At 42.8% G+C, this 26,430-nt stretch overlaps 1 protein-coding gene across 2 annotated transcripts in view; it reads right to left on the bottom strand.

Annotated features, from left to right (window-relative positions):
- ca10a (carbonic anhydrase Xa) overlaps window positions 1-24,974 on the bottom strand; it is a 198,961-nt gene extending 173,987 nt beyond the window's left edge. The window contains exons 1-3 of one of the 2 annotated variants that reach the window (XM_056255503.1): window positions 24,892-24,974; window positions 24,169-24,565; window positions 884-958 (exon numbers count right to left, since the gene is read on the bottom strand). In XM_056255503.1, coding sequence (XP_056111478.1) covers window positions 884-958; window positions 24,169-24,229 — 136 coding nt within the window. In that variant the 5' untranslated portion in view covers window positions 24,230-24,565; window positions 24,892-24,974. Of the gene's footprint in view, window positions 1-883; window positions 959-24,168; window positions 24,715-24,891 lie in introns of those variants that run through there. The other variant, XM_056255502.1, reaches the window with a different exon arrangement.
- Between the last annotated feature and the right edge of the window lie 1,456 nt (window positions 24,975-26,430).

The following is a 26,430-nucleotide window of genomic DNA, read 5'->3' as shown; positions in this document are numbered from 1 at the left end:
GATAAATGCTAAGTTTTGCATGGAAACGACTGTACTCCCGGTTTTCTGTCGTACGTTTGTTTCATAAATGAGGCCCAATGTCTCTGAGACCTGTATAAATGTGGCAAACATTTATTGATTTTTAAAATCCGCATTTTAACAGATTCAAATCTCTCACACTAAATTATTGCTTCAAAGCTAATTAAAAAGGATAGATAGAAAACCCTTCTGCAGATGTTACAATCCTCTTAAAAACAGAATTTACAAAACTGGCATCCTCACTTCCCTATTACTGAAGTCAGAACATCTTGGAAAAATTGGACAGATTCTTGAGCTTGTAAACCATTCAGAAGAACCCTTAATCTGAACAATGAAAAATATAATATTTTTACAAAAATAGAGGAAACTTAAATCTTTCACACATTTCACCATGTCTGGCATTTTAATTTATGCTGTGAACTCTTCCACTTTCTTTCGGGAGCTCTAATCCTGCATCATGCTGTCAATGAGAAGTACAAAACTGTTTTTTTAATGTCACACTGTATGCACGCAGCTTTACTGCCAGGTAAGCGAAAGGTAATTAATCAATCTCCAACTATCTCTACAGGAATTAAAGAAGAATTAAAGAATCAAAGTCAGAATCATTCCAGTGAATTGGTTCATGCTGGTGGTTTTTGTAAATAAACAAAAAGGAAAACACGCTTCACTGATTCCAACACTGGTAATGAACTTATGGAAATTAATACAAATAAAGTTGTTAGTGAGATAATATTTATTTCGATAAAAAAAAGTGATTTTATGTCACAAAGCAATAATTGCTCTGTAATTAGAACTAATGTTCAATCCATGTGAGCATAGGGAACACCATTTGTGAACTGATAAAAAGCTGTTGTAAAATGATTACCTGGAACAAAGCTCCCCTGAACAACTTCTTTGTAAGCCCACCATCCCTCATGGATTTTGGGTGGATTTGGCTGAGCTGTGAGGAAAGAAGAGGAAAATTAGAGTGATTTAGCATTAATTATAGAAAAACATTTTTATTGAATTTGACCGTTCATTGTTTTCTCTGTCATTTCTCCATTCAAAAATGATTTCTGGCAAACAGCCCTGCAAGAGAGGCACGAAGCAAACAAAATTGGAATTAAAAACCTCCACTTTTGTTCTTCAAGCATTAGAATGGAGAGGCATTCTGGATGGACCTGACAAGAGATCCGATTGAACCAGGGCTGTAGTTTATAATTGAAGTGACCAAGTAAAGATCCTGCTGCTAAAGGAGTTCAAGGCCTGTAATTACGAGGCAAGATTTTAGGATATTGCATTTTTACACCTACACTTTCTTGTCCTTGCTGCCACTGAAAAACATGACTGTTGGGCCAGAGGTGGCAAGGCTGCCTTTTAATGGAACTCGAGGAGGGTTAATCCTTCCATCAAGGACAAGAACTAATGCAGGAGAGTGGTTCAATTTCACACAAAAAAGGTTGTGGGTAGAGAGGTGAAAATGCTTCCTCCTCTTAGGGGATCTACTGGGAAAAAAAATAAATAAACACCACAATGAAGCTAACGATTTCACTGAGTGCTACTTTAACATACACAGTTGAAAGTCCAAAATTAAAGTTGACTGCAATTGCTACACTGCTTTATTAAAGATCCCCATGAATGAGGATCACTAGATATGGACAGATTTTTCAGACGGAATTAATACTTCCGAATAGCAATTTTGAATGGTTTTGGTCTAGTTCTCAGATGTCTTCCAAAATAGCAGATAATGGTGGTATTGGATTTACAGTGACACCTACAGGAAAGGATGCAGCATCATGCAAATAAAAAGGTTTGCTTACCGATGTCAATGTAGACATACATGTACCCTTTTCACAGATATGTTATTGTCACACAGTTAATTTATTCTCCAATCATGTTTCCAATAATAGACCAAGATCAAATAAGCAGTATTCGACTGGTCATGTGATTAACATATACTGTAGCAGACACCTTATGAAGAATTTTCCAACAGCTTTTCCTTGGACAGTGAAATGACTCGAGTCATCATCTCATGTAAACATACATAATTTCCTGGTTATAAAGATGCATGCATCCCTCTCTTCTGATTTTTTAATCCATATTATATTGCTTCTCGGTGTAACAAAAAAAAATACTTTAATCATATAATTATTTTTATAAACCACGGTGCATTAAATCACATTACTAATGTATGCAATACATATTTCTTTAGCCCGTGCGAAACGTACAGACCGCCCTAAGGATGGCCATGTCCATCATGCTGGAAAATGCACAGATGATCACCAAATTGCTCCTGGATCATTGGGAGAAGTTGCTCTTGCAGGACGTTTTGATACCAGTCTTTATTCATGGCAGTGTTTTTGGGCAGAATTGTAAGGGAGCCCACTCCCATGAATGAAAAGCAACCACACATGGATGGTCTCAGGATGCTTCACTGTTGGCACACCACATGACTCATGGTAGCGTTCACCTTTTCTTCTCCGGACAATCGATATTCCAGATGTCTCAAACAGTTGAAAGGTGGCTTCATCAGAGAAAATAACTTCGCAAAATAACTGTCCAATCCTTGTACTTCCTGAAGAATTTCAGTCAGAAAAGCGGCTTCTTTGCTGCCCTTCTTGACATCAGGCTATTGTCAAAAAGTCTTGTCCTTGCACTGTGTGTGCGTAACTGCAGATGCACTCACACCCCCCTGCGGCCAATATTGAGCAAACTCTGCACTGGTGGTGACACGAATCCATAGCTGACTCAGGAGGAGACGGTCCAGGCACTTTCTGGATACTCTGGAACGTCCTAAAGCCTTCTTTACTGCAGTTAAACCTTTCTCCTTTAAGTTGTTGATGATTCGGTAAATGAAATGATGTTAGCTGGCCAATGAATATTTTTGCAACTATTTAAAATGCATCTGATCACAGCACAATATTTTAGAAACAATGTAAATCAACGCAAGCAGCAAAACACAACATTTGTGTCACTGCCGATACATTTGGCCATGGCTTTAGGGATCAAGTTTGGTCATAGGGTTCCAAGTCTCACACCCAGCCAATAGCAAATTAAACAGCATACAGTAGCAACTGTTTAAATGTGTCAAAACTATGAAAACTTCAAAATCTTTATATCTCACCACCAATTGATGAAAGTCACAAATCTCTCTCCCTCTCTATCTCAGGTATCTTGTCAGGATCTATCTTCAAGCAGAAGTTAGTATGGAGTGAGAGGCAATAACAATTCATCAGCCATGTTCTCCTGAGGGACACTGGCGTAATAATACAGGGGAGCTTTAGTGGAAGCTCCAGGACAAGCATCAGACACTGCATCTCTCTCCCTCTCAGTCGGGAAAACAATGCTCCCATCCCTGCAGCTCAAAGCTGCCGTCATTATCGGGATGGAGACTGGATAGGAAAACATACCGCCAATTGATCATTTCTGAAAGCAAAAGACGGAAGCACTCCAGACTTGATGCGAAAAAAGCTTTCCATAGAACCTCCAAGGAAGAAGTTTTATGTCTATTGTGATTAAAATGAGAGTTTTGATGGCTTTTATGCAAGTGTATACGGCTGTGAGCTTACAGGGACTAAAGAACTGTTGTGGTTGAATGTAATTCGTTGCACTCAGATCTTATGTGTGTCCCAGTTGAATGTGCAGGGCTGCATGAAAATGAGACATCACATATTTCATTATGACAGCAGTTTGAGCAAAGCAGCTAAGTTCTATTCCATTTCCCACACAGCTTGGCGGTGCCCCAATAACATATTTACTGGCTTTAGCAGAAAGAAATACCTCAAACCTATAAAGCGAAAACTCAAACGGAATTTAAAGCTGTTCATTTCAACATGTCCCGTCCAAATAACTACATTTAATTGGCGGTGTGCTGGAGGTCCAGAGTCAGGATGTTTGCAGGTTCATCTGCATCGCTTTGCTGTCACAACTAATCAAAGGGAGGGACAAACAATGGCCCCACCCTCAGTGGAAGACAATACATAAAGGCCAGATTAAGTATGAACTGGCTCTAAGGGACAGTATCAACTCAGATCCAACAGGGTTGACATTTTATGCTTTAATAATGGGATTCAAGTGATTGGTTTAATAATATCATTCAAATGATTGAATGCTGCTGGCATTGCCTTTTCAGCATTTTACAAATGGTGCCGCTTTCCCAGCAGCTGATTTGCTCATGCATTATTCAGAGTTGGGTAATCAAATGAATAGATGAGGGCGGTTGCAGCACAGAGGTAACAAACCTATTGAATGTCTGCAGAGTTAGTGTCAATAGATCAAAAAGTAATTAACACTAATTTTCTGATCCCTGTTCCCAATGGGGAGACCCCCCTGCTTGGCAAAGGATTTTCAAAGAGGCACTTCACAACAGTTAAACACAGAGGAAAATTTGTCTACATTTGTCACTACTAGAGATTAGGGGTGTGTACGAGTAATTAAAGGGTTAGTTCACCCCAAAATGAAAATTCTGTCAGTATTTACTCACCCTCATGTTGTTCCAACCCCGTAAGACCTTCGTTCATCTTCGGAACACGTATTAAGATATTTTTGATGAAATCTGACAGCTGGATCACTCCTCCATACTAGTCCATAGGCTTCTTCAGGGATTGAACTTGCCGGCCTCGAAAAGTTATTAAAGACATCGTTAAAATAGTCCAAGTGACTACAGTGGCTCAATCTTAAGTTTATCAAGCGACGAGAATACTTTTTGTGCGAAATTTTTTTAAAAAATAACGACTTTATTTAAACTATTCATGTCCTTCTCTTTGGGCCTCTAGTCAGTTAACGTAGTGTGATTCCGTAGAGCTACGTCACACGTAGGCTCACTATTGGCCGACGCTGGTCATGTGCGTGATGCGTGTGACGTACAACAACAGAAGCTTACGCTATTACACTAGTGAACTGACTCGAGGCCCAAGGAGATGGACATGAATAGTTGAAATAAAGTCGTTATTTTTGTTTGTTTTTGCACACAAAAAGTATTCTCGTCGCTTGATAAACTTAAGATTGAGCCACTGTAGTCACTCGGACTATTTTAACAATGTCTTTAATAACTTTTCGAGGCCGGCAAGTTCAATCCCTGAAGAAGCCTATGGAGGAGTGATCCAGCTCTCAGATTTCATCAAAAATATCTTAATTCGTGTTCCGAAGATGAACGAAGGTCTTACGGGGTTGGAACAACATGAGGGTGAGTAATTACTGACAGAATTTTCATTTTGGGGTGAACTAACCCTTTAAGTAGTAGAGTACTTGTTCTGCACCAACTACAGTTGTTGACTAACACACACATTTGCCTGTTGTAGGCATGAAATGTACTTTCCCATCAAATGTCTCACCTAAATCTCTAAATGCTTTCTGGTGCATCCAAGTGCAGCTATATTCGTCATGCACCCCTGTGATCCCATCAGAGATGATGATCTGCTATTAGTGCTACAACAGACTTCATATAGGCCTACAGTGTGTGTTTATAACACACACAAAAGTACTCGTTTACTCAAGTTTCACAAGAACATAACTCAAAATACTCATCCATTGTAGAAAGAAATGAGATGAAGAGCAACATTATTCGTCCTAACGGTATTTTAGAACTTATTTAGTGTGGAAGTTCTATTTTTGGACAGATATGAGTCATCCCTGATATTATTAGCATCTATCTGGCATGCGGGACTCTTCAATGTGTATATTAGAAATCATACAAACTATAACATTCACACAGCTGCAGACAGAACTGGACCTGTGGGAGCACATGCAATTGTGCCCCAGAAAATAAGGCACTAGCATTTCGGTGCAAGGTATGCATTTTCCTGCCACATTTAGCTTCCCTTAATTACAGCATATTTAGAGGCTGCATACGAAATATATAGTACTATATAAATACTACTATATAGTAGGCAAAAAAAACATTGTGTGACAAACGTAGTATGTCCAAATTCACAGTACTCATAAAAGAGTATAGGAAAAAAGTACCCGGCTGACCTACTTCTTCCGGCGTGATTCTGAAGTGTGCATACGATGGACACTTTACTATCCCGTGAGGCCACAGGAGAGGATGATAATGACAACATGGCGAATGTAGTATGTCCAGATTACATTCATACTAACTACACAAACATTCATACTATATAGAACATACTTTTTTAATAGTCGTGAGGTAATTACTTATTCGAAATAAGTACCTACTCAAGAGAGTATGCGATTTCGGACGCAGCCCCAGAGCAGCTGAATAGAGACATACAAGTCTTAAAACACAGTTTTAACATATGGATGTCCCTAGTTTGATTTACAGTTTTTCACCAGTTTACCCTGATGTTTAATGCTTCTTGACTAAATTATGCTTTATTCAGGGTATAAAATGGACATCTACACTATCACTATGGTAAGCCTATAATACTTATCTATTTTAGAGCTGGCGGGACAGATTGTGCAGCAAATGCTATTTCCATTATTCATCCGCGCTTTACGTCATATATGTAACTAAAAGAAGGTCAGGCTACTATATGCAGTGGAAGGTGGTGTTGTAATAGTTGAGGCAACAACAAATGAATCTCAGACTGAAATGAGTTTTCAGACAAAAGGCAAAGCAACAGTGCTCGTAATAAATCACAAATCAACATTGGATTGGCTCTTTAGAAATACCGGTACGTATAATCTGCATAGCATCACATTTGCTGTACATTGACAAGGTTCACAAAACAGAGTTTATCTCTAAACCAGTTACTACTTTAGTCTAGTTGCCTTAAAGCCTACTAGCCAAGTTAGTTTACAATGTTTTACCTTATCCAAGTACCACTTGATGAACAAAACAAAATGCGCGTAAACAAACACAGCATCAGCTCACATGCGAGTTTGCTCCCAAGCATACGTCAGGAAGCTCGCACTCCAGAACCTTTTGCCCGAGGCTGTGGATTACAGGTAATAATGTTGTTTGCACATACCGATCGTTTCGCTTCATAAGACCTCAATGAATCAGGGGCCACAGGTATTAATTTGTTTTGCCTGTATTTGTTTTACAGTTTCAGCTAAAAAATATTTTTTACATTTCTACTGAAGAAAAAAAAGACCCCTACATCTTGGTTGGCCCGAGGGCGAGTAAATTAACAGCAAATTAATTTAACTAGGGATAGTTCCCCCACAAATTTTAATTGACGTTTACTCACCCTCATATTTCAAATCTGTACGCATTTCTTTCTTCTGCAGAGCACAAAAGGTATTTTGAATAACGTTGGTAACCAAACAGATTTGGTGCCCATTGACCTCCATTGTACGGATGAAAAAAAAAGAGACATTTCTCATATTTTCTTTTGTGTTCCACAAAAAAAAGAAAAAAAAAGTTTTGCAACGCCATCGCAATTTTTATTTTTGGGTGAACTATCCTTTTAAGGCAATACACCTTGAGACTCACTTTTGCTACTGTCCAATTACTGATCGTGAAGGTAAACTATGTTTTGTTGCCTAGGGCTCTGACACGGTTTCACATATTGTGATTTGGTTTAAGATTCTGCTCCAACCCACAGTATCTTATTAAGCATTTGGTTAAATCCAAATCCAAAACAAACGCTCAGGTGTGAAACCATCCTAATACTCTACAACTGCATACATTTATATCCCTGATCCCCCTAAAGAGCATTTCAAAACCAAGTGATAAACTACCTACACATGGCACTTCCAGAAGTCTCAGAGAAACTAGGTGATGTTGTAAATAAACACTTCATCAGAAACTAATTGTCAGACGCGACCATTAGTATTCATCATGGAACAGAGGCAGTCCCGGGCCTCATCCATGCAGGGTGAAAAGAGAAAGAGGCGCAAATGCCGCCCATAAATGAAACTTGACCTTGCCGACAGCTGTGCTTACTGACTTATGAGATAATTGTCTTTCACCCTGCCCGTTTGTGGCACCAAATTATGGATCCAGCTGCACCAGTGTAATGTTGCAGGGCTCATCCCCTGTGGACTCCTTCAATCAAGCCCAAGTATCCTGAACCGTTTATCAATATAAAAAGGCCAGGCAATATGCTGTATGTGTAATCACCCTTGATACGTTTCATCATTCCTCTGTGCCACTGATCGGACCTCTGAACAGGCTTCTTCAAAGCCATGGCGTAATCGCTTTAGGAGTAATACAAAGATTTAGCAGCAGCAATGACATACTTTGCATTAGGATTAGTTGATTATTCTAACGATTATTTTTACGATTAATCAATGAGATTTTTCATATTAGCCGATTAATATAGCAATAATATTTTACAGGTAATCTATTGCTTATTTTCTAATTAGTCAATAAACCCTTTAGTTACTTACAAATAAAGTACTTACACAAACGGTAACTTCTGCCAGGAGAAACTTCATTTAGCAGATTAAAGTAGCTGCTTGGATACAAATCTGTATGAACGAACAGCAGACACAACCGTATTCTAACAAGGTATATATAGTGACAGTAACAAAGAAGGGCGATTTCCATAACACCGGGAAATTTTATAGCAATTGACAGAGTGTTATATAATAAATGAATCCAATCGAGTGCCATGAGATCATCCATCTTCAGATGAACGCAACTCATTTCTCCTCCTCCGTGAGTAAACAAACCCCTCATGATTAACACAATTACACAGTGCAGTATGGCTCACACATTATATGACAAGGCAGACAACTAGCTGCCCAGTGCGATCCCATTCATACAGTGCAAGATGTCAGAGATTGCGAAAAATGTGCTGAAAAATTTGTCAACTCAGTTACACAACGCTGTTGTCATGCATGTAAAAAAAAAAAAAAAAGCTGAATAAATGTAAACATTGGGTCTCATTCATGAAACACGAGCAGAACGAATTTGTGTGTAAATCGTGTGTAACGTGGTTCTGGCGTAAATTTTCGGATTCATTAAAATGTTCGTATTTACCAAATGTTAGTTGGTACGAAAGAAATCGATACTCGGTTACTAACGTAACCTCGGTTCTCTCTAGAGAGGGAACGAGTATTGCGTAAGTTTAGCTTACGCTACGGGAAAGATTCAACTTCTCGAGATATTGAAGCCAAAAAAATTATCCTTAATTTTGTATTCATTGTCAACGCAGTGCAGCAGCTAACAGACCTAGAGCAGGCCATATCGCGTGCTCATTGGCTGCCCTGCTGGCATCTGCTGCAGCCTACCAGTGAGCCCCGCGTGACATCACGCCCAATGAAGGGCGCTCGCGCCTTCATAGCGTCACAGCCCGCCAGAATGGGCGTGGCTTAGCGTATAAAAGAAGGGGCTGTAGGCTGACTTCCCTGGTTTTTCGACAACTGAAGCGAAGTCGCTCGTGGCGCGAGCACGGCCGGTTACGCAATACTCGTTCCCTCTCTAGAGAGAACCGAGGTTACGTTAGTAACCGAGTATCGTTCTCTTACGAGAGGTTCTCTCGTATTGCGTAAGTTTAGCTTACGCTACGGGAACACTTTGTCAACGCCGTGCGCGCCAAGCATCCACCATGAGACCCCGAACTTTCAGGGGAACCCTGTAAGGTGGAGAATAAGGTGGCCAGCCACGCGGGCCATCACTTGTACATACGCACACATAGGGAATACAGAGCAGCGCGCCGGTCTGTATAGGCACATGGCACATACCCTACTTAGTGCAGCTCAACCAGGAGAGCTGAGTCATGTGAGAGTGATCTGGGCAGGAGGTCTGGGCAGAATACACCTCTCTTTTAACTGACAACAGTTTAGCCTGCAAGGCAGGAACTTCTAGGTTATAAAACCTGACAGAGGTAGACGGGGAGCTCCAGCCCGCCGCTACACATATGTCAAGGATAGAAATTCCACTGGACCATGCCCACGAAGAGGCCACGCCTCTCGTGGAATGAGCCCTGATGCCCAGAGGGCATTGCAGACCTTTTGACGCATAAGCGGCTGCTACAGCGTCCACTATTCATCTGGACAGGCTCTGTTTCAAGGAGGCGAGACCCTTGGTGCGCCCACCGAATGAAACAAACAGCTGTTCCGAACGCCTGAATAAGGCGGAGCGCATAATGTAAAACCTCAGCACTCTGACAGGGCAGAGGAGGTTCACATCACTTTCGCTGTCAGATGCTGGCAGAGCTGACAACGAGATAACTTGCGCTCTGAACGGAGTGCCCATCACTTTAGGAACGTAGCCATGTCTAGGTCTGAGGATGACTTTAGAGTCATACGGCCCGAACTCAAGACACGATGCGCTGACAGACAGCGCATGCAGGTCCCCCACACGTTTTACTGACGACAGTGCAGTCAGAAAGACGGTTTTCAGTGATAGATATTTCAACCCCACGGAGTTTAGTGGCTCGAAGGGAAAAGCTTCCAGGGCCTCTAGGACCAGTGTAAGATCCCACATGGGAACCGACGGGGGGCGCGGCGGGTTCATCCTCCTAGCTCCTCTAAGGAAGCGGATGACCAACTCATGTCTTCCTAATGACTGGCCGTGCGTCGATTCTGCGAACGTTGCCACGGCCGCCACGTATACTTTGAGTGTGGATGGGGACCTTCCCTTATCCACCAGCTCTTGTAGGAAGGAGAGCAGATGCGCCACCCCGCATGTCCGCGGGTCCAGACCTCTGTCGGTGCACCATCCAGAGAACACCGACCATTTAGACGCGTAGAGCCTTCTCGTGGAAGGGGCTCTAGACTGCGCGATCGTGTTCATTACTCCTTCTGGCAGGGCAACGAGTACCCGTTGATCAACCATGCGTGCAGAGACCAGCGCTCTGGATGGGGATGCCAGATCGTGCCGCGAGCCTGAGAGAGGAGATCTGCCCTCACCGGAATCGGCCACAGAGCTGTATGTGACAGCCGTGCTAGCTCCGGGAACCAAATCTGATTCTCCCAACGCGGGGCTATGAGGAGCACCGAGTGGCGCGTTTCCCTGATTCTCTTGATCACCTGTGGTAACAGAGAGACCGGAGGGAAAGCATATAGCCGGAGGCTGGGCCAAACCTGGGCCAGCGCGTCCTCGTCCTTCGAGAAGAACGTCGGGCATTGAGCGTTGTCTTTTGACGCAAATAGGTCGACTTCCGCCCTGCCGAATAGGCGCCACAGTTTCTGGACCGTTTGGGGGCCCAGGGACCATTCCCCTGGGGGAACGTTGTCCCTGGACAGTTTGTCTGGGCCGTCGTTCAAATGGCCAGGCACATGCGCCGCCCTCAGCGAGCGCAGGTGCATCTGAGACCAAATAAGGAGGCGTTCCGTCAGATTGCAGAGATTTCTGGATCTGACACCGCCCTGACGGTTTACATAGGATACCACAGACATGTTGTCCGAGCGGACAAGAACATGTTGGTCCTGTATGAACGGGAGGAAGCGCTTCAGCGCATTCTCGACCGCTATCATCTCCAGACAGTTTATGTGAAAACACCTCTCTTGGTCTGACCACTGGCTGAAGACCGGTCTGCCCTCGAACAGCGCGCCCCAACCCCAGTTGGACGCGTCTGTCGAAATGACTTTCCGATAAGAGATGGTTCCCATCATCACTCCCAGCTGGTACCAGTCGGCCACTAACCAGGGCTGCAGAGCCGCTATGCAGGTCTGAGTCACTCTGATTTTCTGACCGCCAGAAACCCAAGCTCTGCGGGACGGGCGAGCATTCAACCAGCGTTGGAGCGGGCGCATGCCCAGTAGGCCCAGCTGGAGCACCGCTGCAGCTGATGCCATACAGCCCAGCATCCTTTAAAATGTTTTCAAAGGGAGAAAGCTGTCCTTCTGGAAAGACGCGGCTAGGTGGCGAACACGGAGCGCGCGCTGTGCCGATAGACGAGCCGACATGGTCACCGAGTCCAGTTCTATTCCTAAAAAGGAAATTGACTGGCTGGGTAGTAATGAGCTCTTGGTCCAGTTGACCGTGAGACCCAAGCTTTCCAGGTGACTGAGAAGCACTGTTCTGTGAGATAGCAGCTCTGTCTCTGACTGTGCCAAAATCAGCCAATCGTCCAGATAGTTCATTATTCGCAGCCCCTGACTTCTCAGGGGGGCGAGCGCCGCGTCCATGCACTTCGTAAATGCACGGGGTGCTAGAGACAGGCCGAACGGCAGGACGGTGTATTGATATACCTGACCGTCGAAGGCGAATCTCAAAAATTGCCTGTGACGGGCTATTATCTGAATCTGAAAATAGGCATCCTTCAGATCTAGAGAAATAAACCAGTCCCTCGGGCGAACGTGCGCGAGGTTTTTCCTGGTCGTAAGCATTTTGAACAGTCTTTTCACAAGCACTTTGTTCAAATGTCTCAGATCTAGGATAGGTCTGAAGGCTCCGTCCTTCTTGGGTACGAGAAAATAATGGCTGTAAAAGCCTGACTCGCTCAGAGAAGGCGGCACCTTTTCTATAGCCCCTTTGCACAGCAGCTTTGCTATTTCTGCGTGAAGTAGGTGTGCTACTTCCGCATTCACTATCGCCGCGGTCCGGGCTCGAAAGCGCTGGGGACGGCGAATAAATTGAAGTGTAAACCCCTGCTTATTGTGCTCAGAACCCATTCTGAAATCCCTGGGATAGTTTCCCACGCAGCTATGTGAGCCGCTAGGGGGCGAATGGCCTCCGGGTTCAGATCGCCGCCATTTGCGGGCTTGTGAAACTGAGCCGGAGCCGAAAGCGCGGCGCGCGCGCTCTCGGTTCTGGGCAATGGCTGCTCGCTGAAAGCCGAGACCGTCTGATTTATGTGAGGTGTCCCAATCATAAGGGATGGGGAGCATTTTATTGTCACTTTTTGACGCGCAAGCAGCGCTTTGGGTGGAAAAGCTTTCTGTAAGCGTGAGCGCGTGTGCGCGGGCACGAGACTTACAAGTGTATTTGACGCCCCGATCATAACGGATGGGGAGCGTCTTATCAATGCCCTGCGTTTTGTGATAACATTTAAACGCGCGGGCGGCGCCCGGGGGGAGGTGTGTGTCAGTAAGCGTGAACGCTCTCCGGCGGGCACGAGACTTACATTCATAACCTGTTTTATTGACCGTGTAACAGAGCGGGCAGATAGTGGGCACAGACCTGTGGACACATTCCTTATATTCAACACTCGAGCGGCCTTTCTGCGCTTTATGAGAGTGTGCTCTGTGAGTGACACGAGATTTGATGTGCTTGTGTGTAGGGGTGAACACTGGGGCGTGGGCACTTTCACTACACTTAAAACACCAACGGCGTGAGCCGGACCAGACATTATACTCTTTTGAGATTTTCTCTGGGTCGCCGTGAAAACGGCGTATGTGTGCAGGCGAGAGGGCAAATGAGCCGGCTCGTTGGCTGCTAAATGGACCACTGCAGTAGCCTGATTGAAGGGGACTGACAGGGAAATAAACTTGAATACGGCGGCTTGCTGAGGAGAGCCGCATAAATTTTATCTGCTGCGGGAGCCGGAATCGAACACGGGTCTCCGGGGCAAAAGCTTGAGGTTTAGCCCCTGAGCCACAGGGGAAACAACATAAGCTTTAGTTGGCGCGATCAGATAAAAGAGAGAGCGTCATCACAGTTCTCGTGTGCGTGTCGGCATTGTCTGCAGGCGTGCATGTTATAACAGGCTCTCTACTGCAGTATAGACATTACCAGCCGCTCGAACTAGGAGGAGCTGGAAAATGTTTGAGAAAAAAAGAGGGGGTTTGTCAGGCCTTGGCGGGACAAAAAACCACACTCCCTCCTTCTTTCGCCGGTGACGCATGCGCTCGGGGGCGCGCGCTCGCTCTCTGTACGTAAGAAAGCTGGTCGCGAGCTCAGAGAGGAGAGCTGCATAATTTATTTATTTTCTCTGCTGCGAGAGCCGGGAATCGAACACGGGTCTCTGGCGCGAAAGCTTAGGGTTTAGCCAGTGAGCCACAGGGGAAACATCATAAGCTTTAGTTGGCGCGAGCAGATAAGAGAGAGAGCGTCATCACAGTTTTCGTGTGCGTGTCGGCATTGTCTGCAGGCGTGCGTGTTATAACAGGCTCTCTACTGCAGTATAGACATTACCAGCCGCTCGAACTAGGAGGAGCTGGAAAATGTTTGAGAAAAAGAGGGGGTTTGTCAGGCCTCGGCGGGACAAAAAACCACACTCTCTCCTTCCTTCGCCGGTGACGCATGCGCTCGGGGGTGCGCGCTCGCTTTCTGTACGTAAGAAAGCTGGTCGCGAGCTCATAGAGGAGAGCTGCATATTTTTTTTCTGCTGCGAGAGCCGGGATCGAACACGGGTCTCTGGCGCGAAAGCTTTGAGTTTAGCCACTGAGCCACGGGGAAACTACGAAAGCTTAAGTAGCGCGAGCAGATAAGATCGCGCGCGGCAGCTTCCTTGTAACGTAAAGGAAGCTAGCTGCGGTTAGAACAGCAGTCCATAGCGTGTCGCTCGACCTCATCCTCAGACGCGACGGCAGTGAGGCTCGTGAGCGGCAGCTGCGCGTCGGTGAAGGGAGGCGGGGAAGGTGAAAAGCGAGGCTCGAGGGAGGCTTTCCGGCGAGCGCGTCGCTGTGGCTACAGGCTCCGGCTGCCTTTGGGAACGGCGCTTATCACTGCGCGGTCCCACAAAGGGCGGAGTGACTGCTTCTATGGTGGGCGCGATAGCTTCCTTGTAACGTAAAGGAAGCTAGCCGCAGTTAGAACAGCAGTCCCTTGTGGCGTGTCCCTCAACCTCATCCTCAGACGCGACGGCAGTGAGGCTCGTGAGCGGCAGCTGCGCGTCGGTGAAGAGAGGCGGGGAAGGCGAGAGCGAGGCTCGAGGGAGATTCTCCGGCAAGCGCGTCGCAGTGGCCACAGGTTCCGGCTGTCTCCGGGGCCCTACACGAGCCGCAGGAAATGCGAGGCATCTTTAAAAAGACACTCGCGCTCTTTTTGGAGTAAGCTAGAAGAGAATACAACAGAGTAAAAAAGGATACGTCGCCGGATAGCGTAGCTCGCACGGATGGCTGAAGGTGGCGAAGACGGCCGGCTTCCTCAGCGCTGTCCTAAGCTGGCTGTTCGCTGTTCGACGGCGGCGGTGGCTTCTCTCTGATCCAGCGATGCGGAGAGCTCGCTGAAGAGTCGAAAAATCAGGGAAGTCAGCCTACAGCCCCTTCTTTTATACGCTAAGCCACGCCCATTCTGGCGGGCTGTGACGCTATGAAGGCGCGAGCGCCCTTCATTGGGCGTGACGTCACGCGGGGCTCACTAGTAGGCTGCAGCAGATGCCAGCAGGGCAACCAATGAGCACGCGAGATGGCCTGCTCTAGGTCTGTTAGCTGCTGCACTGCGTTGACAATGAATGCAAAATTAAGGATAATTTTTTTGGCTTCAATATCTCGAGAAGATGAATCTTTCCCGTAGCGTAAGCTAAACTTACGCAATACGAGAGAACCTCTCGTAAGAGAACTACACCTGCTCACAGCCACGCGTAAATAGTGAGTTTAACATCCGAACGTTTTGCTCATTAATAACTAAGGCTGCATTTTAATTCACCTTAATCGGGTACATATTTACACAACATTTTGAGAAAAAAAACGGTTTTTCTTTTTACTTGACTGTTTGATTAACAGATGAAACTCCATTAACTGCATCTGTAATACAGTATGCTGCCAAGCTTGCCTTTTTTTTGGACCTGATTCGCCACTATGTAGCCTATGCTTGAAAATAAAATGTGGTGTTTTGAATGACCTTCTGATAATAAAACTTCGATTTCTACATCTGAGAAATTTTTCTTTTTCATTCGTTTTTGAGAAGACATGTTGAAATCCTTCGTTTGGTGTCATAATATGATGCTCATATATAGTTGTCAGTCGGATTTAATGGGCGGGATTTATGGTAATTGAGAATGAGCGTGCACGCGCGTCCCATTTACGACTGATTGGAATTCATTAACACACACACACACACATTTCACTATCACATCTGACGTTTACAAAGTATTTGTGAATCAGGAGATGAGTTTTCGGGAAGGTCTCTTTATGCGCAAATCACTCATATTTACTCGAATATTTACGAATGTTTCATGAATGAGACCCATTAAGCGCCACTGGCCCGCTGCTATACTAGCAAGCAATTAACACCTGCTCTAGGGCGTCTTTTTCTGCATCTGAAATCATATACGTCTACTATATTGCAAGGGCATGGGGTCCATATAAGCTGCGAATGCTTTCATACCCAAGCCATTCGGGGTCTCGCTAATAAACATTAACTATAAATTACTACAAATTCCCATGTTTGGGGTGTACCATAAAGCTTATAAAACGTTGTAACCATCCGTCATTTATGTATTTGCCAAACGACGATAATTTTCTTCAAATTTGCCAGTCATGGATGGTTTCGGATAAGCGGATCCACAGCAGCTTTGGCACCTATGCTCTGTTGTTATGTATCGTCATCATTGTCCCACATTCTCATTGATTTGCTGGCAAATGGTGGATCTCATGCGCAGGGAAAGCTGTCAGCGAATCGCTTGCCCAAGTGATAAATGTGCTGTTACTGCCAGATCTTGATCAACGAAAATCCCATTTTATTTGATACAAAACTAAATAGACTACTAAATCAAGTAAAAAAAATAAAAAAAAAGTCATAACTGAAACTATTTTCATAGTATTTTGTTTTCTCCATAAGGAAATTTATTTTTAATGAAAACGTATAAACCGTTAAAGCCACTGCTATATTGTAGTAGGTGCAAAACTGTATGCCCGAATTCACCGAAATAAGGCAGTTGGTGAAAAGTACCTAGCGAGATTCTGAAGTGCACATCTGATGGACACTTTACTATCCCACGAGGCCATGAGAAATGATTTGTTAGTAGCTGGTAGCTCACATGGATGTAGTACATCCTTATATTCATACTACACACATTCACACACTATATAGAACATATTTTTAATGGGTGCAAAGTAATTATTTATTCAAAAGTATGGTACGTACACAGTACGCAATTTCAGATGTAGCCTTGTTTTGTGAAACAGGACCATCATTGACGTCATCGATTCAGTCGAGATGTCATTTTAGCCTATTAGAATTTTTACGTTGACTACACTGAAGCTCCAGCCCACTCCACCAGCGTCGGTCTACACAGTAAGCTAAGGGCCTGTATCCTTTGCGGATCAACACTAGATTTAATACTGGAGGGTTTTTTTTTTTAGCTCTGATGGCCTTACTATGACCCCAGCAGCACCAAAGTCTTAAAAAAGGTTATTCTACAATAAATAAATTATATGACAGATGGCATGGTATGAAATGCACACCCACTGCCTTGACCAGCAAAAACAACATGGAGAACTTAGCACTTCCCTCGGGAAATGCATCGAGGCAAATGCGAGAGTGGAAGTTTTACTACCAGATATAAACTTTATCAGTATTACTGGAGCATTTGCAGCGATTTCCCTCAGAGACACTTTTATCGACAAGAACACAAACTGCTTCTGTATTATGCATTCAGGTTCTCTTAGAACAATTCATTTGGCAATTTACATAATATCTAAACGTTTTGAACTGTGACATAAGCCCCTCATTCTGGAAGGGAAAGGATAAACAACCAAATCACGTAAGGAGGATGCTGACAATCTTGCAACTCTCTCCCTCCCACCCTCTCTCTCTCTCTCTGTCCACATGCACAGATGCAAACTTACTCACAGACACATCTGCATGGGATTATCAGATTAGTCGGCTGAGACAGTGTTGCCCAGTGTGTGCGTGCAGGATCACCCAGCCACAGCGAAAGCCTCTGTACTATCCTGTAGATATCAATGCTTAATGTTCCGGCCTTCATCCGTGGCATTGCCCACACATTAAAAACACCTTCTCGCAGTCACATGCGTGGAAGTGGCGAGGCCTCCCTCATAAAGAGAGCCGAGATCACTGTCAAGCTGCGGCGAGTGTCGCTTGTTGAGCTAAGAGTGGCCAGGTGCGCATTGTGGATGATGTGCCACAGGGCACCTGAGAGCTAGTGCAAACATGTCATGGTGTCTTGCTTCTGTGGGTTTGTGACAAGATTCATGGCTGTGTTTTTTACAAATGGCTATGCCCGTTGCATGTGACAGTCAATAGTGTTAGCTACACCCACCCATCAGGGAAGACATAGCTAAACACAGCTGCTCCTGACTAGCGGCTGATTTAGAAGTTCAGCAAGTCTTTAGCCTTTCAGTGTTTTAAAATATGGCTTGTGTCTGGTTTTACTGAATCAAATGCTTAATTAAATTAAATGCTTCTTCGGGCTAATTAAAAATTCACACTAAAATTCTCAGGATTCAGGGAAAGTGGGAGTAATTTTATAAAGAGCATGAGATTAGAAACATAAGCATGGTTATTAATGAAAAACATTACTCCAATTGTATCTAATTATAGTTGTATCATACATTCTCTAATTTGAGCTATAAAAATAGGTTACATTTTCTGCATGGGACCAAAATGAAAAACAAAAAAAACATTAATTGAAAGCATTCATTTGAATATTCCACAATCATTCACAAACATGTTGTGCCCACAACTGCTTAATGAGTTCAAAGAACCATGCAAAAAGTTACAACAACCATGCAAACTAGGATTTGATAAATTACAACATTTAGCCACCATGGATGAAAGTGCACGCAACCTCTTCAAGTCTTAAAAATGCCACCGTAAATGCCTCACTCTCAATAAGCAAGAGATGCTCTGGAATTGGAGACAGTATTCAGCTCTGATTAATCCAGTCCTCCAAGACTAAAGGACTAACTTTTTTTCATTTCCAAGAGGTTTGAAGGAAATGTATGTGAATGGTTACATAAAACTACAATCCACAAAATTAGCATATGCTGCTATCAATGATCATATAGATCAGCCCAAGTCCAAATGCTTTTGACTGGACTTGATCTCACATTCTTCCAATTACCTGGATGAATGCAGACCCTCATGTTGTCATAACAACATTTACTGTCCTCAGAAAATAACTTAACATACAGACATTATTGTCAAAATAGCTGGCAACAAAAGTGAGTACAGTACACCCTAACTGATAATAGCTGTACGTCGTTTAACCATGCAAAGCCACATGTCCTATTCATCATTTTCATGTTTTTGTCTGCTTGACAGGACCATTGTGTATCTTGTATTAGAGCACTTAAAATTTGTGCTTTGAGTACAATTCTCTCATACTGACCACTGGATGTTTAACATGGCACCTCATGGCAAATAACTCTCTAACTCTTGAGAATTTGAATTGTTGCTCTCCACAAAGATGGCCTAGGCAATAAGAAGATTGGTAACACCCTGAAACTGAGTTACAGTACAGGCCAGGGTCATACAGAGGTTTTCCAAGACGGGTTCCATTTGGAACAAGCCTCGCGAGGGTCAATCAAAGAAGTTGAGTCCTCGTGCTATGCGTCAGGTGCAGAAGCTGGCTTAAAAAAACAGACGCATGAGTGCTGCCAGCATTGCTTTAGAGCAGGGATAGGCAACGTCGATCCTGGAGTGCCGCTGTCCTGCAGAGTTTAGCTCCAACCCTGATATAAACTCGCCTGCCTTTAGCATTAGTAATCCTGAAGACATTGATTAGCTTGCTCAGGTGTGTTTGATTAGGGTTGGAGCTAAACTCTGCAGGACAGTGGCACTCCAGGATCGACGTTGCCTATCCTTGCTTTAGAGGTTGCAGAAGCGGAAGGTCAGCTTCTCAGTGCTCAGACAATGCGCCACACATTGCAACAAGTCAGTTTGCATGGCCGTCTTCCCAGAAGGAAGCCTCTTCTGAAGCTGGCTCACAATAAAGCCAGCAAACAGTTCGCTGAAAGCAACCTGTCCAAGAACATGAATTACTGGAACCATGTCCTGTGGCCTGATGAGACTAAGATGAACTTGTTTGGCTCAAATGGTGTCCAGAATGTGACGACACCCTGGTGAGGAATACCAAGAAAATTGTGTCTTGCCTACTGTCAAGCATGGTGGTGGTAGCATCATTGTCTGGGGCTGCATGAGTGCTGCTGGTACTGGGCTAGCTGAGCTTCATTGAGGGAAACATGGATTCCAACATGTACTGTGACATTCTGAAGCAGAACATGATGCCCTCCCTTCAGAAACTGTGCCGAACGGCATGATAACGACCCCAAACACACCGCCAAGATGACAACTGCCTTGCTGAGGAAGCTGAAGGTGAAGGTGATGGACTGGCCAAGTATGTCTCCAGACCTGAACCCTATTGAGCACCTGTGGGGCATCCTCAAGCGGAAGGTGGAGAAGCGCCATGTGTCTAACATCCAGCAGCTCCGTGATGTCATTATGGAGGACTGGAAGAGGATCCCAGCAACAACCTGTGCAGCTCTGGTGAATTCCATGCCCAGGACAATTAAGGCAGTGTTAGATAACAATGGTACTCACACAAAATATTGACACTTTGGACACAGTTTTGACATGTTCACTTAGGGTGTACTCACTTTTGTTGCCAGCTATTTTGACAATAATAGCTGTATGTTGAGTTATTTTCTGAGGACAGTAAATATATACTGCTATACAAGCAGCACATTGACTACTCTAAAATATATCCAAGTTTCATTTCTATAGAATTGTCCCTTGAAAAGATATACTAAAATGTTTGCTGAAATGTGAGGAGTGTACTCACTTTTGTGATATATATATATATATATATATATATATATTTTATATGTATGTGCGTATATACTGTACACACACACACACACACGTATATAAACTAGGGCTGCACAATTAATCGCAATTAACATGAAATCACGCTTTAACCAATTTCGCTTAGTGTGATTATGAAAATCGGAAAAGCTGCGATTATTTTTTATACGCAGCTTGTCAGTGAAGCACAGCTCTGTGATCAGTAGTAAATACTGCTCCATCTAATAGCACTGTGAGTTTGAGTCACTTATAACGTGCATTTGAAAAAGCAACACACGTCAAACATCTTTCCACACATTAGAAATATGAACCTTTTTGAACATTTAATAACATGTTTTTACTCCAAACTCACTTCATAATGTCAGTTGAGTGTTTGAAAACATACTTCTGGGAGATGATGTGGCTTCTTACACAGAATAAGGTACACAACATATTTCACAGTATTCTGTACAGTGATAAAGGCTATGTCGATTTGAAGTATACAGTAAATATAATTTATTATCATGAAAATACCGAGAATGCTTGAAGAACTCAGGTAAACCATATATTGTCATAGTGTGTCATGTGTTTATTAATCATGTTTAATCAAAGTGTTTCAATCTTCTGTTTATTCAGCTACAGCGATAGATAGTATGATGCCAATAGGGATTTCCTGGAACGATGTGCGTTATTCTGCAGGCCATATTTGCAGTGTCTGCATGAGAGCGCCCTCTGGCTTTCAGATGGAGCAGAATTTACTACCGATCACAGAACGGTGCTTCACTGACAAGATGCGTATTTATATATATATATATATATATTTGCAGCCTTTGCCAAATCATGTGCAGTTTATTTAGATTATTTGCGCAGCCCTAATATAACACACACACACACTAATATATATATATATATATATACACACACACATTTTATTTTTTATTTATTTATTTATTTTATTCAGAGCATAGGGAGGCTGACTCGATTACGTCATTTGCAGTGCTTCATGGGAGTGGACGAAGCTAAAGAGCCCTTTTGGTGCAGTTTGCTTGTTTCGACTCTCTGATTGGTGGAATTTTCTGTACAGCATCATGGGTAGTGTAATTTTTCCACTACAGTTTCCACTGTTAAACAATTATTTTAAAAAGGAACCCAGCTTTTGCACTCCATTACCATTACACAGAGTTAAATGTGAGATACATATATAATACATATACCAAAACAATACCAAATATCCAGTGAGGTTCAAAAATCCAACACTGAAAACTCTGTACATCACTGTCTATCCTAAAGAGTATGATCATTAAATGAACTAGAAAGAGCACAGAATAAATCAGTCCCAATAAGAATCTCATACAGTATCATAATTAATAGAACTATAATATGATTTTATATCAACAGTCCCTCTAAAACTGCAGTATCTTTGCACATTGACACAAGGAGATGGTCTGCACTTTTTGAGAATCTTGGTTCATGAGGCGATCCCTGTGCCGCTGGATCCAAAGCGGCATCAAAGCAAATGTTAACTGCCATAACTAAACAAATGCTCATGCTCTGCAAATGTCAGCTAAAATCTATGATGTTCCGGTAAGAATGCCTGAAAACCAAAGGGCTAGGGAAGTTGGGACTCGTTACAGTCCAATTACGACTGTAGTGGGGACAAAATGGAATCTTTGATCTTTGGGAGTATGATGTTGCGACAAACAAAAAAAAAACATTGAGAGCTTCCTTGTTATACCAAAAAAGAGAGACCTTCCAAAAAAGATAATATAAAGGTTTAAACAGCAAAATGGAGTGTTTTCCATCTGTCAAAACAATGCAACTGCTTACAACAGACAAGTCATCAAGAATACTGCTGGGGAAAACAGTGTTGACAGTAAATAAGGGGGCTTTGCTATTTGAGGATTGATGGCTGTGGAACAAATTGGAAATGCTTTGAAAATGATAATAATGATGCACCATAGCTACACCAGAAAATATCTGAAAGTCAATGTAAATTCAAAATGTACCCTATTTTCTTTTTAAAAAGCACATTCCTGCTCTTATTATGAATGATTTATAGTGCACGTTATTCCAAAGGGAAGAAAGGCCATCATCATAATCATTAATCAAAATTTTAAAAACCTGCTCTTCCTCTGAAACAACCTTTTCCATTGACGTCACTTGGGCTGTGTGGGCTCTACTGGGTAATGTTATCCCAATGCCAAATAGCAAACTTACATTTATTCTGGCTCTGCTTTGATACAGTGTGTAATGCCCAGTTTTCACAATCCAATCAATTCCTGATGGCTAAAGACCTGTATTACCAAATTATATAACGTTATAGAAGTCAAATGAGTGCACAACAATTCACGTTGACTAAGTGGAAGAGGGAGACAAAACTGGCACCAGATTTAAGGGCACTACTAAACATATAACCAAAATGCTCGTTGCAACTGATATCATGATCATATTTTGCTAAGCAAAACACAGGAGATATTTATAAGAATCCTTGCAATCACATTATAAACACTGCTAGTATTTCACATACATAAAAACACATTAAAAGCAAACCACTCACACATATAACAACCACATTGTTCCTACGTAATGTAAAAATTAATATTTCAAAGTAATAACAGTCTGAATTTCCATATAAGTAGCCTCATGTAAAATGTTCACCATCGTGGAAATGTACATGAGGTTACTAAAAAGGAAAGCTCTCAGAGGCCATACACTGGTCAAGGACGTTTACGTTGCCTGTCCTACGCATCATGAGAAAGACTGATGTGTTGCGCGCTGAGTTGCCATCAATGTCCAGTTCTCGCGTGGGCGACACTGCTGGACGCGTTCCATAACCCTCTCGCGAGGAGCTTTAAAGTTGAACCAGAACTGACTTGATTTGTTTAGTCATTTAATAACATTCGTGGCTTTTATTTGGACGGCTTTTGGCAGTCATTTATAGACTTCTGCCCACTGAATAAGTTATTTCCGTGGGTGTTCTGGTTTTTAACACTATAATGTCTGAGAGGACAGCATATAATCGACCTCACACGAGCTCCGCATTAGACTGACTAAGTGATAGTAACTGGTAAAATGGTAACAGTTCGAGTAGACCAGTTCGTGCTGCAATTCAGGTTTCCATTGCAGAATTAGTCTTTGCAGTGATGAACGCCTCCAAAAATCAATATTTCACATTTAAATAACCAGTGGCTGAAAAACTCAGCCTATTACTAATTTAATGTAATTAAATTTTTAATGTAATTTACGCTTCACTTACTGTATGCCAAGCCAGCCCTACAACACATAGCCTACCCGAATGAGTTAGTATGGCAAATTGACCATCAAATATAACAGCCACACAGTATTAAGCAAAATATCTTATTAACTTAAATTATTTGAATTAACGAAGGAATAGTAGCCTAATTAATATAAAATAGCGTGGCTATATGAACGTTGAAGGCAACATAAAAAAATAAGTGATTTTTATATAATCAAAAATTGGATTTCGATGGAATTCCGCGCCTTCTGAAGGATTTGACTTAATAATATTATATTATTTGAATAATAGGGGAAAAACTACGTATATAGTGAATGATTTTGTAATACATGTTTTATGGTTAACGCAACTCAAGCTATAACACGAATATCAAAGCACTTCTTGTAAAGATTTTTTTTTAAATCATAATGTACAATCTTACCTGAAGTGCAAACAATGAGATTGACTTGAATGATAATAAATATTTCCCAGATTATATCCATGTTTTGTCTTCATTCCAAGTCCATTGCGCTCAGAAAACGGGGATCAGTTGCAGATGAGTCCACCCAGTCTCTTTCCCACTGGACACCTTCCACAAGATCCTCTCCAAATCACACACATAGCACATTTATCTCGAGGACATAACGCCACATTTCAAACAGGCTGAAATCCAAACAAGACTATGTCCCGAACTAAAGGGGATCTGGAGTGATATCCTCAGTGCGAATACTTTAATAGATGTTTTTTCGTTGCGTCCCACAAGCCTCCATAAAATGACTCAAGCGTTCCAGAAGTGCTTCTGTTATGCCACGCAGACGCTGGACTCCGTTGATATGACCCTGCGAAAAGAGAGAGTACAACTGTGATTTGACGTGTCCTCGTAGTGGGCAAGGTCGGAGCTCTGCGCGAGTTTTAACTAGGTTTAACGGGTAAGTCACGGGACCGCGCACTTGCTGTAAGTGGGCGTGCTTCCCTCGTTCACGACATGCCGTTACACTTACCAGCGCACGCGAGCACTGATTCATTTATCCATCTGCTTTCATAAAGTGTCATTAAAGAGAGGAAAGTTGTAAATATAAGCAAACCTGTGGCGTTTTGTTGGAACACTTACTAACACTCACGGGAGTTGACAGTTTCTGTGACAGTACAAAACAAACAAGTTTACCAGCGGAGTTATGAAATACTGCAGAGGAAATGTCAGTAAACAATCCACAACAACACTGCAGGCGAGATAGTCTGCGCGCCGCTTACCTGTTACTTTTATATAACGGGACAGTTGAAAAATGTAAAAAAAAAAACTTAAAAACAACAACTAAAATTCAAATCCAGTTGTCCATGAGATAAACAGGTACTGATATTTCCTGAGGTTCACGAGGTAAACGACTGTATACCAGCCTCCTGTGCGCAGCGGGTACGCGGACCACTAAAACAGAGAGCGCGCTCCCGCTATTAATTGCGTGATCACCTCAGGTGGATGGGGCAGAGCATCAGCACAGCAGAGAGAGAGAGAGAGAGAGAGAGAGAGAGAGAGAGAGAGAGAGAGAGAGAGAGAGAGAGAGAGAGAGAGAGAGAGATAGAGAGAATGGGCGGGTACATCAGAGATACGCCAAGAAGATTGTGCGTTATTGGTTGCGTATATGGACCATAGGTTTTCAAAACTTTCAGACCGTCACCACAGTTCACATCATTTTCTTATTGCTTTGCAACAAAATACGTTCACTAAGTGACAATATGCATATATATAAACTATTATGTTTAATGGATAGTTTATGTACTCTAGGAACATACAGTTGTAAAGATACCGAGACTTACCTTTTTCAATGTAGCCTACTATATTAAGTTAAAATGACGTTAGGCAGGTTAAATCATAATATCTGATGCTATTCAATGATTGTCATGGAAGAAAAAAAAACAATATTTTTTTGGGGAAAAAAGCCCCTCATAGTTGCAAGTCAAACAAATAAATCCTTTCTAGTTACATTTACATTTATTCATTTAGCAGACACTTTTATCCAAAGCGACTTACAAATGAGAACAATAGAAACAGTTAAACTAAAAGGACGACATGCAAGTGCTATGACCCTTCTCAGTTTAATCTAACGCAGTACATGCAAAAAATATAACTTTTTGTTAGTTGTCTTCATGATTTACCAGTCCCTGGTTTTCTCATTGCAGGTTTACATTAAGTTGAGATCTTTAGACTAATCAAGTTGATTTCTGTAAATACAGTATCAGTACTCATATTCAAAGATACTCATGTTTAAATATAACCTACTGAGAACACTGTGCTCGGTACTGTCACGGATCACAGAGGAATCAGACAAGATGGTAAGTTATCAGTGTTTATTTTGCAGAAGGATTGCGGTCGGAGATAACAGGTGAGAAGAAGTAACATAGAAAGTTCAATGAAGCTTAGCTGTGGTTTTAAGTCTCTCTCTTTCTTTCCCTCTCTTGCAGGTGGCGTGGCGATGGCTGGTACGAATGGGTTGATCCAAGATGAGTGAAGCGACGGTAAGTAGAAGGTAAGTGATCGGGAAGTCTGTGAGCCATGGAATGACGAGACCAGACAAGTGACTGCAGTGAAGGTGAGTGTTTTATAGTCCATATGGTTGATGGGACACAGGTGACGGTGATTAGTACTCAGGGGATAATGAACGGGGAAAAGTCTGGTTGGGTGAAAGGGAACGAGTGGGCGGAGATGGTG

The sequence above is a fragment of the Rhinichthys klamathensis genome, unplaced genomic scaffold (genome assembly GCF_029890125.1).
Source record: "Rhinichthys klamathensis goyatoka isolate OS25496 unplaced genomic scaffold, OSU_Roscu_1.1 h1tg000121l_1, whole genome shotgun sequence".
Taxonomy (NCBI): domain Eukaryota; kingdom Metazoa; phylum Chordata; class Actinopteri; order Cypriniformes; family Leuciscidae; genus Rhinichthys; species Rhinichthys klamathensis.
The sequence above is the reverse complement of the archived record's forward strand: the minus strand, read 5'-3'. Positions and strand labels throughout refer to the sequence as shown.